The sequence below is a fragment of the Rosa rugosa genome, chromosome 7, assembly GCF_958449725.1.
Source record: "Rosa rugosa chromosome 7, drRosRugo1.1, whole genome shotgun sequence".
NCBI lineage: Eukaryota > Viridiplantae > Streptophyta > Magnoliopsida > Rosales > Rosaceae > Rosa > Rosa rugosa.
In genome coordinates this window covers 18402790-18423467 of record NC_084826.1, presented here as the reverse complement: position 1 = coordinate 18423467, position 20678 = coordinate 18402790, and the positions used below count along the sequence as shown (strand labels likewise).

General features: G+C 40.4%; 2 protein-coding genes across 2 annotated transcripts; both read left to right on the top strand.

Annotated features, from left to right (window-relative positions):
* Positions 1 to 4102: 4102 nt before the first annotated feature.
* On the top strand, positions 4103 to 5193 carry LOC133721159 (NDR1/HIN1-like protein 10). The gene has a single exon (XM_062147690.1). It carries the CDS (start codon positions 4227 to 4229, stop codon positions 4908 to 4910), a length of 684 nt encoding a protein of 227 aa, XP_062003674.1. The 5' UTR covers positions 4103 to 4226; the 3' UTR covers positions 4911 to 5193.
* Positions 5194 to 19621: 14428 nt separating this feature from the next.
* On the top strand, positions 19622 to 20676 carry LOC133720863 (NDR1/HIN1-like protein 10). The gene has a single exon (XM_062147340.1). The coding sequence runs from the start codon at positions 19713 to 19715 to the stop codon at positions 20394 to 20396; it is 684 nt and encodes a 227-aa protein (XP_062003324.1). The 5' UTR covers positions 19622 to 19712; the 3' UTR covers positions 20397 to 20676.
* The last annotated feature ends 2 nt before the right edge of the window (positions 20677 to 20678 follow it).

Here is a 20678-nt window from a genome sequence, read left to right as displayed (position 1 = left end):
TGGATTTCAGCTTGAAATCCGAAGTGGCCCTGCGGGGCCCACCTTAGAAGAAATTCTACCAAAAATTTGGCGAAACTTCCTCTAAAAGTGGACTACCAAAAAACTGTAGAAAGACATTTACACTTCTAAAATAATCCACCCTTATTCTTCTGGAGCCATCCTGCTCCCTTTTTTTTTTTTTGAAGGGAATGTGGATTTCATTGACGCATGCCAAGATGGCCATTACATATCATTCTACTGCCTTCAACTAGACAGATCAAGAAGTTGTAGCAGAACTACGATGATACATAGAGAATAGCCCACCTATATTCGAACTAACCGCTCATTTAAAGTGAGCCTATAAACTATGGATAAATGGAACATAGAATATAGGCCCCAACCACATAGGGTTTTGAGGTTCCTAAAACAAGGGAACATAGTGTAATTAGACAAAAAAGCTAAAAACATAGGGTTGGGCCAAGGGCCTAAACCCTAGCCCAAATAGCAATGGTCTAGGGCAAAACCCTAGCCCAACAGTTCGCGGCCCAACAGGGGTAGTCCACCAAAGGGAAAATTGCTCCAGACCCATCAAGTTGGTTCGGGCCAGTCCACCTTCCTTCACAACCCCGTCGTACGTCACCATCCAGCCAAGCTCCAGCCGATCCACATCGCCCGACCTGCATGTTCCCGACTCGCTTCACCCCCGCCGCGACCAAGCCGCCCTCACTGACCTGCATCAGCACAGAACAAACCATCCCGGCGATCGAAGCCATCCTGAGTTCACGCCGCCGCCGCGACCTGCATCAAACCAGAACAACCGATCCTGAGCCAAGCGTCGCAATCGCACGCCTCCAACGAATGGCACCACCGATCTAACAAAACCCAGCCGCGGGGATCGATAAACTCGACCGTACGCACGATCCACCCTTCACCACCATCCCAGCCGAACTCCCTGACAAAAACCCGAGCAAAGCCCTTCAACAGCCCTATGGACAGTAGATTTCCCGTCCGGCAGCAAACCCTATGACAGCGGTGAGGCCATAGGCCATCTCCGACGTCCGGGCGCCGCGGGAGAGAACAAAGTGCAAGCCCGAGGCGGCCTTAGGGTTTCTCTGAGAGAGAGCTTAGTATAATCCTTAGGGTTTTGACATCTAAACTAGTTACGTAATTCTTTAGTATAATCCTGCTCCCTAAATCACAACATCTCCCATTTTACAAAAAATTCTCAACTTCAGAATATTAATCACACGATTATCAAAGCAATCTAATGCCTAAGGTATACCAGAAGATGAAATAGATAGATAAATGATTGATACATTCTACAAGACGGAAGCTATGACAGCTATGCCTCAACTCCCTGTACGCCCGACCTCGAGCTAATCTAGCCTGCAAACTGGGCATTTGAAACCGAAGGGCGCAGGAGAAAAGCATTTAAAAACCGTTAGAGTGAGCGGACGGAAAAATAAATAATTTCAAATGAATAAGTGAAACTTAGTGCTTTCCCAATTTTAATCTCTTAAAAACCTCGCATGCAATAAAATCTTAAAAATACTCTTAATCCTTCTCTTTACTGAAATATCAAACACGTATTATAAAACCTTTCAAAATCCCTCTCAAAGTCACTTTAAAACCGCATATCTCAAAATAGGCGATGACTAGAGGGAACTGCCGACCGGATGAGGAGGTAATGGTTAGAGGAGACTGCCGACTAACCATAGATAGTTAGAGGCAACTGCTGACTAACTATCTCATGGCCGACCAGAATATTGCCTGGAGGGGACTGCTGACCGGAATATTGCCTAGAGGGGACTGCTGACCAGACTATTACCTGGAGGGGACTGCCGACCAGGTAATGCATGCATGCGCTGACTTATTACCTCATCAATAAACTGGAATCAACCTCTTTCAAATAATTGCTTTAGGAAAGAAACTCGATATTAATTAAATAAATCATCCGTAAATCGTCAATAAATCACTCATACTCAAATACTCGAAAATTCTTAATTCTCATAATATTTCCTCAATCAATCACTTTCAGAAAACCGCTTCTCAATACTTCTCATAACTCAAAAATCAATAAATGCTTCCGAGAAAGAAAACTCAATAATAATTCCATAAATCCTCAATAATCACCGGAAGCATATTTCAATAAATCCCGATAAATCAAGTACTCCAATATTATCACATGTCACTAAATATGATTTAGAAAATTTCGATAAATCAACAATTAAAGGAAATTAGTATATCGTGAAATCACATATTAAATCTCAACCGGAACATAATAAAATAAATCAAATATTGCATGCATAATTATTTAAAATCAAATATCCACTCACAGTACTATTTAAGCGACCACGCAACCGGTTTTCCTCGTCGAGCAGTAGCTCGGTACGTCTCTCTGTACACAATTATAATTCGTGAATAACAATCTGGAAATTAAATACAATTCCCATAAATCAACATTTTCATTCTTTCCCGATTTACCAAATCTTCACCATTAACATCAATTCATTAATTTAAAGGCTCTAGGGCAGAACCGAGAGAAATCAGACGGTGGGATTCTAGTAAATCAATAACCAAACTATCGAACTTCGAAAATTCCGATCGATACCCAAATCTCTTCCGATTCCCACCAAACTCATATCTATAAATTCGTAACAACAAGTATTATCCAACAGACCAAAACAACCAACCAGGAACGGCCGGACGCGCCCCCACGCACCGCCGGTCAACCACCATATTTGGCTACCAAATTTCATCCACAGCCTCGTCTCATCATCCTAAACATCTTTCATAACTACAACATTGATCAATTTCAAGTGTAGAGGGCCGATTTTACCTCAATTCCGAAACCCCCAAATTTGGCTCAAATCTTCAATTCTACTTTCTCCAGCTGAATTGAAGCAAGAAAATTCGTGGGTTATGATCGTGGAGGGAGGAGCTAAAAAGCCTATAATGGTGGCACCGCCTATAATGGCCGGAAAATCACGAATCGGTTGAAAAACCGAAATTGAGTTCGCCAGAAATTGAGCTTGCTGCGTCGTCTACCGCCGTTAACGTCGTACACCACTGCCACAGGGAGGAAGAGGAAGATGAGGCGGTCCAGGAATGATCGGTTTCACGGCCGGGGGTGACCGGAAACGTCGCCGGTGAAGCCGGCAAGCTTACTGTCGTTTCACTTTCTCTCTCTTCGGGTTCTTTCTCTCTCTCCTCGGCTTCCCAGAAGGGAAAGCTCGAAAATAGCTACTTCCCCTTTGGGAAACACCCCAATATACCGCAAAACCTCATAAATTTACAAAATTGCCACTGTGTTTCAACCCTCATAACTTGTTCGTTACCACTCTGATTTGTACGTGCCACATATCAACGAACTCGGTTTAACGTCTTCTATGACTTTCATGAAGAATGATTTCTCAAAAACTAATCCGAACAAAAAGTCACTTTTTAGGGCCCTTAAAAGATCAAAACGGAGTTAGAAGTATATATAAATGTCGTTTACCGATCAAAAGACTAGTAAATTGGTAAATTTAGATTCGGGATGTCACACTCATGCTGTCATAAATTTTGACATTTAACGCCAAAATGTCAGGGTGTATATGGAAACTTTTTAAGGTAAGAAAAAGAAGAGAAAGAAGAGAGAGAGAGAGAGAGAGAGAGAGAGAGAGAGAGAGAGAGAGAGAGAGAGAGAGAGAGAGAGAGTTTGAGGTATTGTACCTACCATGGTTGGTATTTGTGGGAAGTAAGTACATGATAAAAGGCCATATCACTGCAATGTTCATCACAAAAAAATGACCGCCCTAAATGGTAGTGAACGTTTAGAACTGTGAGTTTAATTAGCACACTTCTATATCCTTGTACACGTGGCAACGTGTGATTAATCTTTGTTCCCACAATTAGCATTGCCAAAAAGAAATAAGGAATTATTCAATTGAAAAAAAAAAATCAGAGAGAAATGAGAAATTAAAGTGAAGCAAATAATGACTCGACGGGGGAACAGGGAATCTACGGGGAAAGAAAGAACCCTACATCCACACGCTGCCTCGATTTCTAACGCGTCAGTTTGCGTTACTCACCGTATTTCGCAGCACAATTATTCCTCATTTCCCACTCTCTGTCTCTCTCGATCCCTCTCTACCCCTCTATAAAAGCCTCACTTCATCTCCTTCAAATTTCATTCTTCTTCACCTGATTCAATTCATTCAGCTGTACGTATTAGTCTATATTCTCTTTCCTTCACTTCAGCTTTCATGTCAGAGAAACAAGCCCACTTGAATGGAGCCTATTACGGCCCATCAATCCCGCCGAGAGAGAACTACCACCGCCCCGGCCGCGGCGGAGGTCCCCTCAGCTGCTGCTGTAGCTGCATCTTCGGTCTCGTCTTCAAGCTCATCTTCTCCGCAGTTGTCTTCATGGGGTTAGCCTTCCTCGTCTTCTGGCTCATAGTCCGCCCCACCAGAGTCAAGTTCCACGTAACAGATGCCACTCTCACACAATTCAACTTCTCCACCGATAGCAACCTGCACTACAATCTCGCTCTCAACCTCACCATCCGAAACCCCAACAAGAAAATCGGCGTTTACTATGATCGCATAGAAGCCAGAGCTCTTTACGAGGACCAGAGGTTTAGTACGGTCACTCTGACCCCATTTTACCAAGGCCACCAAACCACAAACGTTTTGAACCCGGTGTTTCAGGGACAGCAATTGATTGTTGGATCCAACTTTCTTGAGGAGTTTAATCAACAGAAGAGTGCTGGAGTTTACGAGATCGAGATGAAGCTTTATCTGAGGATTCGGTTCAAGTTGGGTAGAATCAAGACCGGAAAGTTCAAGCCTAGAATTGAATGTGACTTCAAGGTTCCTTTGAGTCAGAATGGAAATTCAGTTAGTACTTTTCAGACTGAGAAATGCTCAATTGATTACTTCAATTGATAATTTCTGGTCATATATGATTCTATGGTGGAGCAGGGGACTTCATTTCTTGTTTATTCAGATGCATTGAGAGGCCAGGGTATCTGTCTTTAGGAGAGTCCTATAGGTAGTCTTGATTCTTTTATTTATTCTATGGTGTATTTGATTCTCAAGTTTCAGTTTTTCTTGTTTCACTAGGAAGATGGCCGACTTCGGTTTCTTTTATGCACAGGAGAACCCGGATTACATGATATTCATACTTTTAATTATCTTTTGGTCGGAATAGTGATGATCGTTTTATTTACATCACACCCAATTAATTTGCAATAGGTGAAGAATTACATAGGGGCTCTTTCTCTTGCAACGTCTCAGTAGTTCCAATGTGAGAAGATACTCCAAATTCTCAACATCGCATTTAGTGATATTTAAAGTTGGAGTTGAATATTAATAAATTTGATATTTTCAGTTATATGTAAGAGAATATGAAACTGACAAAAACAAAATGTTGCTCAAAATGGGAAGGATTATGATCCAATACCTTTGGTCTAGTGGTATAAGACGACACCTCTTTATAAATGGGAGGTCGTAAGTTCGGCTCACAATAAACTAGTTATTGTATATGAGTTGTTTATTTGATAATAAAAAAAAAATTAAAAGGATTGAACTCCTGAAGTGCAACAATGTGTAGTTACTGTGAATTCAGACATACAATTGTACAAGGCTTTATAGGTTATTTCCAATCGAAATTATGGATCAGATGACAAAAATTGCCAATCTAAAAGTGTTCATACCACAAGTGTATCGAGTGCAAATATCGGAAATACATAGCTCAATAGCCATCGGAGACCGCCTCATGGTTTTCCGGAGATACGCCGGAGCTCCCAATAAGGATTGTGACAGATCATCGGCATCCATGTCGACTAGAGCCACCTCTAGTGGTCAACAAGACATGGGCGCAAAACAGTCTGTAGGTCGGCTACAAGACCTTCATAGTGCATGTGTGGAGGACACACACTCCCACCAGTGATTCTCTAGGTAGAGGCTCCCGATACCGACAGAAACAAAAAGCAAATTAAAGATGAAATAAAATCCAAGTAAACCTTACGCGGTTCATAAACATATAGGCATAAGGGTTTTGCGACATCACCAACAAGTGATGCATGATTTTTTTTTTTTTCTTATGAGTTTTTGATTTGTAACAATTAATCGAGTACTTTTTTTTTAGGATTAAATTCAGTTTACCCCCCTGAGATTTGGGGGTAACTTCATGTTAGTCCATGTCCTCTCAATTTAATCAGTTTACCCCCCGAGCTCTTCTCATTCTCCTCAACCGTGTCCAATGTCTCATTCTCCGTCCAATTTGGACGTTAAGTCTGACAAATGAGCCCACTTTAGGGGCTAAAATTGTCATTTCAAGAAGGAAAAAAAAAAAACACCACGACAAAAATTGACCACATCTTCTTTTTCAACCCGATCTTCTTTTTCTTCTTCTTCGATCTCTAGCTACCAAAATCACCGCCTCCCTCAAATCAAACTTTTCTCCTAGCCTCCACAAACCCATACCTGCCCACCATCTTCTCTCCTTTCCACAGACATTGAACAAAATCAGAACTCAAAAGGTTTTTTCTTTTTCTTTTTTCTTTCATGGATCAAAATCAACACAAGAAACACACATACCAACTGTTCTGTGTCACATATTGGACAAACAACCTGAAACAACATCACAATCCCCACAATGAGAACATAAAACCATAAATTACAAAACAGAAAGCTCAAGTCATGAAATGAGTTCACATACTTGTTTAACATCGTGGCGAACGAGCTCATGCGGATCAAAGGGGTTGCTCAACATGCTCTAAAGAAATCAAATATAACCCAGATAAGAAAAAAAAATTACCAAAAAGCTAAGAATTGAAACAATGGTTTAGTAAATATATCAATTACCATCTTCATTGTGACAATGGAAAAATGGGTAGATCTCGTTGCAACATGAAGATCAAATCTGGCATCTCCTTCACAGAAAATGTGGAAGATGTTACTAGGTAACACCCCACTCACTCCTAGAAGCTCTTGAAAAGGGTGAAACGATGACATACCGAGTTCAGGGGCTTCAATCTGAAGTAGGAAATGCCCAAATCCCAATCCCTATTGAGATTCTCAAAGTGGAAGTAATGGGAACGAGTCAAGCTCCGTGGAGATATCTGAGTCGGTGCTGGTGGACGATTCAAACAAAATCAAGGCCATTGAGGATGACCAAGTGCCGGAATGGAAGAAGCAGATCACGGTCAGAGGGTTAGTGGTTAGCGTCGAGCTGAGGTCCCTGTTCTGCATCATCACCCACAAGCTGAATCTGACAGTGGGATCATCCCGTCCTTAAATGTCGTCGCCGATCTGCTCGGCTTGAAGGGGTATTGATTTTAAATCTAAAGTTGGAGACTGGGCTTAGTGTTTAAGTGTTGATTTAGGATTAATGGGGTTATCTGAAGAAGAAGAAGAAGAAGAAGAAGAAGAAGAAGAAGAAGAAGAAGAAGAAGAATGAGGAGGAGGAGGAGGAGGAGGAGGAGAGAGTCCAATCTAGTTGTGGATTTTTTTTTTGGTCTTTAAATGACCATTTTAGCCTTTAAAGTGGGCCCCATCTTCAGACTTAACGAGTTAACGTTGAGATGATAGGGATTAACATGAAGTTACCCCTAAACCTCAGGGAGGTAAACTGAATTTAATCATTTTTTTAAAGGACTGTCAGTATAACGAAAGTGTAGGTAACAACATGAACATGACCCGCCTTCTCGGGCTATGTCAGAAGTGAGTCATGTAAGGCTACCCTAAAATAACCTAAATGTAGCTACCCTACAATGAAACTCCAGTAACCAAGACAATGTTAGGGTATGGATCAAAGTTCGCCCTAACATATTCGTAAAAATCCAGGATCACCCTACGTAGAGGGGATATCCCCAGGTTCAAATAAAAGTACAATAAAAACAAAAATAGGAATGGCCCAAAACTTGTTAAAAAGCCATAGGCCCAAATAGAGCAACTGAAACCCTAAGATCCAACCCTACTCCACATGATGAGCCCTTGATCCAACCTGGCTCAAAAACAGAACCCTTGAACCATGCAATTGCGGCCGCACGAGCATACTTCAGTCCCAGCGTGATATCACCAGCATCACTGCCACCAACACCTAGCCCCATCGCACGTGAAGTCCAGAGCCACGCAAGCCAGCGTCATGCTGCAGAAACACCATGGCCTCCGCCACCATAACCAAACTAGGAAGGCTAGAATAGTGAGCCTCCAACAATACCAGAAGGCATCTCCATCGCAATTAGAGACTCGCAGTCCCGACTGTGAAGCCGCAAACTAGACCATTATCCTCACCTCTAAAGGCAAGAGAAAAATGAACCAGAAGACCACCAAGTGCAAGAGGACGACCAGAGGCACCTTGCAGGGACGAATGAGAGATAATGTACGTGTCGGTGAAATAGACCACAAACAGGGAAACCCTAACAACGGCTTGTGCGAGAGAGCAAGAGCGAAAACATTTTAATTAATCGAGTACTTAAGAATAAGTAATATAAGTGAGCTATAAGATGATTCCATAACATTAAAAATAATCTATGGAGTAATAACATTTAAATATTAGCAATATTATTTTTGGAATATTTGCAATATTATTAACAACGTGTTAATTATTTTTACGATTAAATACTGTTTAGTCCTTGAGCTTTTGACCAAAAAACACTTAAGTCCCTGGCCTTCTAATTTCACACGTTTAGTCCTTGTACTCTCAAATTTTGGACCAATAGGTCCTTTCCATTAGTCTCTGTCCAAAACCTCTGTTAAGTAGCTGACGTAGCAATTTCTTTCCCGCTAAAATGTCTATTCTACCTTTACTTTTTTTTTTTTTTTTTTTTTTTTTTTTTTTTTTAATCTTTTTGTTCTTTTTCATTTTTTCTGTTTATCTCTTCTCTCCTCCTTCACCTGCACGGCTACACCTGCATCGGGCCATTGTCTGCCACAAACCGTAAGCGCCAGACCACCGCCTGCAATAGACCGCCGCTAGCATCAGAACTCCACAGTCTACCTTAGATCGCCCCCGCCTGCATCGATCTCCCACTTGACGCCCATCACAACTTCAACCCCTTCGCCGATCCCATCGATTCCTGTAACTCCGACGACGACTTCTTCTCCGACGCCGCCTCCGATTCTGACCGTGACATCAGCTGCTTCGCCACCGATCTCTTCGATCGTCGCGCCTCCTCCTATCATCTCCCCAGCGACTGAGTCCTCATTTCGGGATCTACCAAAACCCACTCAACCCCAAAGCACCAAAGTCTGATCTCGTGATCTCAAAGGTATACACACATCTGTGATATCGTCTCGCTTGGAATTTTGGATTCGAGTAATGTTGGGGTTTAGTTTTTGATTCTGAAAATTTGTTAGGGTTAGGGATTTAGGTCCAATTGGTTTCTGATTTGGTAAGGGAAGAATATACTCTTTGATACCATAACAAACTGACTAGCTGATGTGATTGTTGGTGATTAGATGATTATGATGAGCAAGAGGAGGTGCTGAGGCAATTTGATTTGAACACGGCGTATGAGCCATGTTTTGGGATCACCAGATTCGCACAGTAGGAGCGTGCCTGCAAGCTAGGGATGGATCCATATCGATCTTCTTGATGAAAATCCCAGATCGAGACCCATATCGATATGTCGGGCCCTTGCAAATTCCTCTTTCTAATGTTGGAGTAATTGCTCAGACTTGGAGATGGTGGGTGTTCTGCTTAGAGATTTGAAGCTTGGAGATGATGGTGTTCTGCTTCACATTGATTTGGTTGCAGGAAAGCAGCGATTAGGTGGCTTTGCTCTTTCTTGATTGTGAACAATTTTCCTTGACCTTGAGGATGTTCCGTATCTAAAGCGAGTGTTTGAGGGAGTTCAGGGCCTTCTTGATGATGAACTGCTCTCTGGTGGCCATGATATTAGTGATGGTGGACTTCTGGTCTATGCCGTTGAGATGGCATTTGCTAGGAATTGTGGCATTAATTTGGACGAAAGTACCTTCTTTCATAAGGGACATATGAGAGGAAGTGTTGGTGGTAGTGGCGGTGAAGGGGGTGTTGCAGCAGCCTTTGCCTGCAACGTTGGTAGTGATGGTGGTGGCAGTGGCGAGGATGGGGTTGAAGTGCTGCGGCGATGGGGAGGGGAGAAGAGATGAACAGAAAAAAAGAAAAAGAAAAGAAATAATAAATTAAAAAAGAAAAAAGAAAAAATTATTTAAAAAAAAGAAGCAAGGGTATTATAGACATTTTGACGCATAATTAATGCCACTTCAGCAACTTAACTGAGTTTTTGGACGGAGACTAACGAAATGGACCTATCGGTCCAAAATATGATAGTACAAGGACTAAACGTGTGAAATTAGAAGGACATGGACTGAAGTATTTTTAGGGCAAAAGTTCAAGGATTAAACAGTATTTAGTCATTGTTTTTAATATTATTATTTTTCTTTTTTGAACTTCACAAATTTTTTTTTTTGAATGAAAAACTTTTCTAGATAAAAATGAGAATTGTTGGTAATTCTGCGTTCACGTGATTGGTATTTTGAGAATAAATTGTTTTTCCACTGTTTTTTTTTTTTTGCAATCCACTTTTTTGAAAGAGGACTGGTGCGGCTACCCTCAAGTCTTAATTAATGAAATTGCAGAATATAAGGGGGGACGTGAAGTCTGAACCCCAAATTACAATAAGCAACTAGATAACATCCTGCAATAATACCAAGATTAATTATCTACAAAATCTATGTATTCTAACAAGCACAAATAGCAAAGAGTGCACGAAAGGCTATTCCATTAACTTTGACATAGCGGTGACATACCGGAAAGATAACTCTATAACGAATAAACATCATTACAAACAGTGGCGGAGCCAGAAAATAATCTCAACTGGGGCACTCGAAAGTTAAAAAAAAATAAACAAATGAATTTAAACTTAAAATATATCAAAATTGTAATAAAAATAGGGAAAGATCAATATCTATTTTTGTGCTAAAAAAGGCCAATATATTTTTTAAAGTACATATTTTATTAATAAAACTTATAATTTTTAGATTTTAGACAATTTTTCATAATGGAAATAGAATTTATCTTTGAACTTTGTAACTATATGAAATAATACTATAGTTACAATGAGTCTTGGTTCCATATGAAATAATACTATATGAAATAATACTATAGTTACAATGAGTCTTGGTTCCATATGAAATAATACTATATGAAATAATACTATAGTTACAATGAATTTATCCAGTCAGAATGAGTCTTGGTTCCAGCAAGCTCCTATTTGTATTACTGATGTACTCCATTATGACTGTAACCATCTGAGCTAGGCTCTCTTCAATAAATTTCTTTCTTTCAAAAAAAGAAAAAGAAAAAAAGAAATAATACTATTAATGTTTTTTTTTTTCTGAGAAGAAATACTAGTATTAATGTTAGAAAAAAGAAAGAAATAATAAAAAAGAAAATATTAGCACATTACTAAGAAGAAATTATAGTATTAATGTAAAAAAAAAAAAAGGAAAAAAAAAAAGCACATTGCTGTTACCAGCAATTGAACCAATGACTAGCCAAAACACATGCATCTGCCTCAACCACCAAGACAAAGCAACCCTCAGTTATAATGTGCAACCAGATTGTATATATTTCAAATCACACTGGGGCACGGGACCCACTGTGCCCCAACGTGGCTCCGCCCCTGATTACAAATAGCACAACTTTCCCACTATAATGCCGCACAGAAATGTATCTGGCAACACTTCGTTTCATCTTGCCACTAGAATGTTGCGTCCATTTAATCATGTAAACAGCTTGCTGCCTTGCAAGGTCAGATAAGGCACACTGAGTGCGCAATCGGAGACAAAGCCAATGTTGCCCTACCGAAATATGGTAGGGACTTATTGTCGGCATAAATCCACGTCCTACTAAATATAAAAAACAATAAAGCAAAAACAAAAAATAATATGGGCCCGGAGCTGAAGCCCAGGCCCAAACACCATCGCGCCCAAGCCAAAGCTCAAATTTGCAGGAGGCACGATGCCACCATCTCACCGACACCCTTGCCTTCCAACCTCGATAGCAGCACTGCAACCAGCTTGTCGTCGAGAGATCGCACTCCGTCCATGTTCCCCATTACGCCGGCTAGAAAAATCGTTGCATCCAAGATCGATCACCAACTGCCCAAAACAAATCGGATCCAATAGATCCGATCTCATCGTCTATCTATCTCTGCCACCACCCAGTTGTCACCGCCAGGTGACTGCGGAACTCGCAACACCAACTCGGATCGTTTGCACTCCTCTCTCAGGCAAGGCAACACCGCCTCTAACCGCCGCAATCCTTCCCCATAAGAACCTCCACTCGATCGTGACAATACCGCGATCCCTCCACAGCCCTCACTCCGACTAGGTCACTCTCTACTAGACACAAGGTTCCCTCGGGCCCATCTGACGACTATGCCGCGAGGGTGCGGGGAGCATCACTCTTCCAAACGCGATCTAGGTTTTCTGCTCCTTTTTTTTAGGGTGATATTTCAATCTTTTTGACTTTTTTCTTCTTCAAGTTTTTGTGCTATTACTTGATGTTAATTTTTTGCAATCCACTTAGGTGTGTTAAGTGTATGGGATTGGAAACTAAGCACAATCCTAATTTAGGATTGGAAATTGATATCAGCATACCAGCAATCCTAGCCAACATACAAGCAATGTAGTGGACCATCAGACAAGATACTCTACCATATCTGAAGCATCATACTAAACTGAAGCCTAAAGTAATTCTGCATTCTGCTAACAAGCATGCCAATGTCTATCCTTATGCTACGAGTCAAGACAAATCTGGAGCAAATACATCAGGACAAAAATCTTGTCTCCCACGCCTTGTTTGGCATCTCTATGCTAGTAGTAGTTTAAATATATATATGTGTTCTCCTTTGTAATAAATAATCCAGTTCAATCAAGCAAATTTCGTTTCTCTTCAATGTATCAGAGCCATTTGCTTGACAACTCTTGATCTTTTGATCTCTAAACCACTCCCTAGGTGTATGGGTCTAAAACAAATTGCAACATCCATGTATCCTTCCTCTTAGTTCAATTTTCATTTCTACTTTGTTAACTTTCTTCTTAAATTTCTGTTATGTTCTCAAGCTAAAATCTTTCCTTTTTTCACATTAGTTTTTCATTCTCAATTATCATGGTAGAAGCACCATGTTTCAATTCCCCTCAAATCTCAATATTTCATTTCCTCCATAGCTTCCTTCCATCACGCTTAGATTGTTGTTTGGAGAATGGAAACCACATTCCTCTGTTCATTTGCTCTCTCACTCCCTCTGCTCCTACAAGAAATTTTTCATTTATCTACAAAGAAGAAGAAGGTCATATTCATTTAGAACTCTTACTTAACAGCTGTTTGATTCTCTTCATGGCACCGATTTGGAGCCCTCTCCTTGTGAAACTCTCTCCTCTCAACTCTTTTGCATTAATGTTGCTGCGTCCTCTCCACTTAGTTTTGAGTTTCCTTTATCAGTCCTTGTTCAACAATCTCATGTAAATTTTCTTATATTTTAAAATCTTCTTCTCATTCTCCTTTATTCATACTCTCTCTCTCTCACTACCTCTTTTTCATTTCTCTGTAAAAGAAAATCATGTTCCTTTGGAGCCTTTACCTATCGGCTCTGATCCACAGCTAGTTCATTCACCCTCTTACCTTCTCTTCCTCACTCTTTACCCTCCTTTTAAATTCACAAAGTTTCAAACCTTTTATTCACCTTTTCAATCTTCTTCGTTTTGACCCAGCAATCATTCTTTCGTTTCTTCTCATCAATCTTCATTTTTCATCTCTCTCATGATTGATCGATACACAACTCTATTAATCCCTAAACAACACTCTACCCAATATTTTCTCTCTTTCCCTTCGTTTACATTTTCCTCTCCATATGGTTGCAAACCCTCTCTTTCTTACGTGACAGCACCATGCATCACGTTCTCTCTTGTGTTTACTTGTTTAAGTCTCTCTTCTTTGTTTTTGCTTTTTGCTTGATCTTTGTTTAAATCTCTATCTCTTTTTGTCAGTCTCTTATGGTTTTCTTTGCTAAATATCTATTTCTTCCTCATTTTGTATGTGACTATTGCCTTTTCCTTTCTTTTATTGGTAAACAAACCCAAAACTCCCTCTTTCTCTATTCTTCCCTTTTTCAGTTCGTGTTTTGTACATAAATTAAGTTTCTTTCCAACTTGGGAGAAATGTTTCTCCTCTTCTCGGGAACAGGCAACCATCTCCTCCCCCGGCATCAATCAAGAACCGGTCTCATCCTCTTCTAACAACAGTCTATTTATCTTAGTTTTTGTTTTGAGCTGACCACTTGTGTACCCAGTGTCGGCTTGCGGGGGGATGTTAAGTGTATGAGATTGGAAACTAAGCACAATCCTAATTTGGGATTGAAAATTGATATCAGCATACCAGCAATCCTAGCAAACATACAAGCAATGCAGTGGACCATCAGACAAGATACTCTACCATATCTGAAGCAGGGCCGGCCCTGAGGGTTACCGCCTGAGGCAGCCGCCTCAGTCCACCGGCTCCCGGGGGCCTCCGGAGTTTCTGTTTATATGTTATAGATAGTGTGTGTCTATATATATATATCTTGTTTGCGTATGTAAATAAGAAATGGCAAGTTGCTCCAGCGGTAGTGAAGTCAGTGCATGTTCTCCCCACCAAGGTTCACCTTCCTGTTTCAATTCTATATTTCAATTTTTTAATTAGTTAAGTGATTAAGGTGGGCCTTTTGAATCTTGCTTCACCAGTTCACCCTTTTAGGTTATTTTTTTGCTTTTTTATATTTTTTTTACGTGGCCCAGCCCACCTTTTTTATGTTTTTCCTTTTTCTTTTCCATATGACCTCTTCCTTTCCTTATTCCATTTGAACTTTTCTCTTTCTTTCTCCAAATGGAACACTTACTCAATATATATATATATATATATATATATATATATACAATCAAGAGCGGAGCTCCGCTTTGAAATTAACGTGTGAAGTTCGAGTTTTTGGTCACTTTTCGGTCGCATATCCACATCTCGACCGTTCAGTTTTTAGGTACTACTGTATAGATCATCTCTGCAAATTTTCAGCCAAATTGATGATCATTAAGGCATCTAACTCGTTTAAACCAATGGACGGACTGAATCTGTCAACCTGAACCGTACTAGCTTTAAGGCACTTATCAATGCCTTAATGATCATCATTTTGGCTGAAAATTTGCAGAGACGATCTATACACTAGTATCTAAAAACTGAACGGTCGAGATGTGGATATGCGACTGAAAAGTGACCGAAAACTCGAACTTCACACGTTAATTTTCAAAGCGGAGCTCCGCTCTAGATAGGATCTGTATATATATATATATATATATATATATATATATATATATATATATATATATATATATATATATATATGAGGCCACATTTTAATTCCTCAGTCCGTTAGAATCTCAAGACCGACCTTGATCTGAAGCACCAGAACAGACTGAAGCCTGGAACAATTCTGCACTCTGCTCTCATCTAATAATTTTTTATTTTATTTTTATCACTATAGCTCTAGAAGCCTTAATCCTTCTAGCTAATTAGGCTCACTTTTCAATGGTATTATTAAGATGATACATACACACATGATTCTTTTGTAAATTAGATATTAAATAAATTATGTCATTAGTTTACTACTTTATTTTTTGTGTAACATTTTGGCTGGTTAATTTTCTCTTATTATTCATATATCATTATACACAATATAAAGAATGGTAGATTGCCATACTTTCTTGTCATTGATATAGCATTATAGTTAGATCTATACATCCATTATTTTTTTTTTTTTTTTTTTTGAGGTAAAAAGAGCTGGGATTTTATTATAATCATGGAATGGGGTTACACTCTTTGATAACTAAGTCATGAATACAAGGAGGAGGCTGTCCCTGCCAAGATTCACGGTGGACTGCATCATAGGCATGACTAGCCAGACGATGAGCAATACTATTACATGATCTAGGGGCAAACTGAACTTTGACACCCCGCATAGATTGCAGCTTGCCTTGAATGTCAAGAACTAAACTACTTAGCTCAGAAAGGTCTCCAACTTCGCTATTTATGTGATGGACTGCCAGAAGACAATCAGTTTCAATTTCAACTTGCTGCACTTGCAAATTGTCAATGAACAGAAGCCCTTCCCAGATAGCAGATAATTCTACATGTAAAGCAGAGTTAATTTGAGGGACTGGTTGCCTGAATGCAGCAAGAAATTCTCCAGTTGTGCTTCGCAGGACTCCTCCAACACCACCATGAGAGGCCTGACAGTTAAAAGCTCCATCAACATTGAGCTTTGATGTTGTTGCTGGTTGCCACTTTTGAATAGTTTTATGGGTCAGAACTGAACTGCTACTCCTAGCTCTTTGGAAGTCTGCTAACCATGTAAAGCACGCCAACATAATATCCATAGCTGTTTGAACCTTGTCTTCCCAAAATTTCAGATTCCGATTCTTCCACAGACCCCAGATAATCATTAATAGCTTCTCAAAAATATCAGCTTTAAGGGTTAAAGCCTGCTCAAGCATCCATTCTTTGAAGATTGGATTGGGTAAAAGAGTGTGTTGCAAAGAGAAAGGAGCAGCAGAAAGAATGTTCAAGGCAGTAGGGCACGTACCAAAAATATGGTTGTTTGTCTCAAGTCCATGATTGCATAACAGACATGTTACTGCACCCTCGTAGCCCTTATGAAGCAATTGTTCCCTTGTAGGTAGGAGGTTATTACAAGCTCTCCACACACAAATTTGTACTTTCCCTGGGACTTTAGCTTTCCACAATCGCTTCCAAAGCTCAATATAGGGGTCCCCCTGTGAGGTAGAGGTCAGCACATTCCCTAGCACTTGTTACCGTGCAATCCAATAGGCACTTTTCACCGAGAAATGACCTCTTGTTTCAGGACCCCAACTAAGTTGGTCATGAGTAGCACTTCTCCGAAGTGGTATGCATAAAATGCGTTCAGCAATATGAGGAGGAAACAGCTCAGAAACCACTTCACTATTCCAACGTCTTGTGTGAGTGTTAATCAAGTCAGCCACTTTCTCTTGCACCACAATATGCGGCTTTTGAATTAAGTAACGGGGGCACTTAGGTATCCAATGATCCTCCCATATATCTATTTGCTTCCCATCACCAACTCGCCAAATGGCTCCTGCCTGTAATAATGGTCGACTCTCAAGCATGCTTCGCCAAGAATATGAGGGGGCCCCCCCCAAGTCTGCTTCCCAAAATGAGCAATTAGGAAAGTATCGAGCTTTATAGACTTGAGCTACCAAAGAATGAGGTTGAGTGAGAAGCCTCCAACCTTGCTTTGCAAGCATAGCAAGATTGTAGGCATAAATGTTCTTGAATCCCATTCCGCCTTCTGTTTTAGTTAAGCATAATCTTTCCCAACTCCTCCAATGGATTTTCTTCTTATCTTCAGTTTCACCCCAAAAGAACGAGGCACAAAGTTGGTGAATGTCATCACACAAACCTTTGGGAAGAAGGTAGCAACTCATAGCATACGTAGGCATCACCTGAGCAACTGCTTTGATAAGAATTTCTTTACCGGCACAACTAAGAATCTTGGACCTCCAGTTCATCAACTTTTTGGAAACTTTTTCTTTCAAGTATTGGAACCTCTTAGTTTTGGACCTTCCAACTCGCAGCGGCAATCCCAAATATCGGTCATGCTCCTCCACACACTTTACCCCCAAAATAGCGGCCAGAGTAGCCTTCAAGTGATGTTGAATATTGTTACTAAAAACAACACTACTTTTAGTAAAGTTCACCTTCTGTCCCGAAGCACATTCGTAGGTGTTAAGGATTCCCTTAATAACCATACACTCCTCCATAGTAGCTGCCCCAAAGAGAAGACTATCATCTGCAAAAAAGAGATGATGAAGAACTGGTGCCTGCGGGCACATTTTTAAGCCCCTGAATCTACCCCATTGAACTGCCTGAGAGATAAGTGCAGATAAACCTTCTGCACATAGAATAAACAAATACGGCGAGAGCGGATCACCTTGCCTTATACCTCTCGTTGGGATTATGGTAGAAGAAGCCTTTCCATTAACCAAGATGGCATAACTAACAGAGGTCACACAGGTCATCACCATGTTGATCCATTGAGTGGCAAACCCAAGCTTAGTAAGAATAGCTTTCAAGTATGCCCATTCAAGACGATCATACGCCTTACTAATATCAAGCTTAAGCGAAAAGAAAGCTTCTTCCTGAGACTTGAGTTTATGCATGAAATGTGCTACCTCTGTGGCAACCAGTGTGTTATCTGAGATCAATCTACCTGGAACATAAGCACTCTGTAGAGGAGATATAATATCTGGCAAACATTTTTTGAGTCTGTTAGCTATGACTTTGGAGGAAATTCTATATATGACATTGCAGAGGGCAATAGGTCTAAAGTGAGCTGCTTCAGTGGGGTTTTGGATTTTCGGAATTAAGCATATATGAGTAAAATTAGACTCCTTACAGACCTCACCTTTTTCCAAAAAATTCCTGATAGCCAAACAAACATCATACCCAACAATATGCCAATATTTTTGGTAGAAGAATGGAGACATACCATCTGGCCCTGGACTTTTAGAAGGATGCATTTGGAATAGAGCCGTTTTAATTTCCTCATCAGAGTATGGCATAGTAAGATCATTATTCATGGCAGCCGTGACCTTCATAGGAGTAGCTCTAAACACCTCTGAAATAGCCTCATCATTCACAGCTTCAGAGTGAAATACTTGAGTATAGTAATTTGCCATCAAGTGACGTAGGGCTAAGTGATCAGTTTCCCAAACACCCAAAGGGGTTAGGAGACCCTTAATTGTATTTTTGTTTCTTCTCTGTGAGGCAACCCGATGAAAGTATGCCGAGTTTTGATCACCATCTTTGAGCCATAATGCCCTTGAACGCTGTCTCCAATAAGTTTCTTGGAGTGCAAGTAGCTGATTTTGCCGAACATGAAGTCTTCGTTGTTCTTCATATTGTTCCGTTGTTCTATACATCCATTATTTAATTAAAGAAGAAGAAGAAAAAAAATTAACCTACCAAAAACATATAAGGATTTGTAAAATCTAAACAAATACTAGCTAGTAAATCAATCCATTATAATCAATCAGAGTCTATACAAAATTTAAACAATCTGTGGATTAAGTAAATCTATGGATTATAAAAACTCAAACCAAGTCTTTTAAAATCTGAATTGAATACACCCCCTAAATATATGTGTTCTCCTTAATTTGTAATAAATTATCCACTTCAATCAAGCAAATTTCATTTATGTTCCAGGCATGCACTACAATTTGGCTAATTATCAGCAGCAGTGCAGCACCGTGTAATTCCTTCCTAATTCGGACACTTCCTACTCCATGTGATTAATCCTGCCAAATTAAATTTAAGCATGCAGAACTGCAGAAGCTAGTCATGAAAAGTATGACTCGATGGCGCCATGGAAACTGCGAGGAACGAACACTTCTCTTAAAAACACAAACTAACGCGTTAACCCGCCCCACGCGTCCTCGAAGTATTTCCTTATTGTACCAAAACACGCATTCCACCAAATTCTTCATTTCCCACTCCCTCTCTACCCCCTTATATAAACATGGCTTCACCCTCTTCATTTTCCAATCTTCTTCACCCAATTCAATTCTTTCAACAGTTTTAAGTATACATTCTATTTACTTCGGCTTCATCTCAGCTAGCCAGCTTCCATGTCAGAGAAACAAGCCCACTTGAATGGAGCCTATTACGGCCCATCAATCCCGCCAACAAAAGACTACCACCGCCCCGGCCGCGGCGGAGGTCCCATTGGCTGCTGCTGCAGCTGCATCTTCGGCCTCGTCTTCAAGCTCATCTTCACCGCAGTCGTCTTCATGGGATTAGCCTTCCTTGTCTTCTGGCTCATAGTCAGGCCAACCAGAGTCAAGTTTCACGTCACCGATGCCACGCTCACGCAATTCAACTTCTCCACAGATAGCAACCTGCACTACAACCTTGCCCTCAACCTCACCATCCGAAACCCCAACAAGAAGATCGGTGTCTACTACGATCGCATTGAAGCCAGAGCTCTTTACGAGGGCCAGAGGTTTAGTACGGTCACCCTCACGCCATTTTACCAAGGCCACAAAACCACAAACGTTTTGAACCCGGTGTTTCAGGGACAGCAATTGATTGTTGGATCCAACTTGCTTGATGAGTTTAATCAACAGAAGAGTGCAGGGGTTTACGAGATTGAGATGAAGCTTTATTTGAGGATTCGGTTCAAGTTGGGTAGAATCAAGACCGGAAAGTTCAAGCCTAGAATTGAGTGTGACTTGAAGGTTCCTTTGAACCAGAATGGGAATTCAGTTGGTACTTTTCAGACTGAGAAGTGCTCCATTAATTACTTCAATTGATAATTCTTGCTCGTTTATGGCGGAGCAGAGACATCACCCTTGGTAGCATGCTGACTAGCAAGTGCCACATTGATTATTATATTTCTGATCTTGTTCATCCTGATACATTGATGTATAGGGAACCCGTCTTTACGAGAATACGAGTAGTACCTACAGTCTTGATTCCTTCATTTATTCTTGTTTCATTACGACCGAGTGTGATATTACGTTTCTTTTTGTACAGTAAATTAAGAAGACTTATTACATGAAATATATATCCAATCATCCATTTATTATGTTACT

Bases quoted from the DNA above. Each gene is read 5' to 3' on its own strand.
- LOC133721159 (XM_062147690.1), top strand. From the start codon at position 4,227: ATGTCAGAGAAACAAGCCCACTTGAATGGAGCCTATTACGGCCCATCA.
- LOC133720863 (XM_062147340.1), top strand. From the start codon at position 19,713: ATGTCAGAGAAACAAGCCCACTTGAATGGAGCCTATTACGGCCCATCA.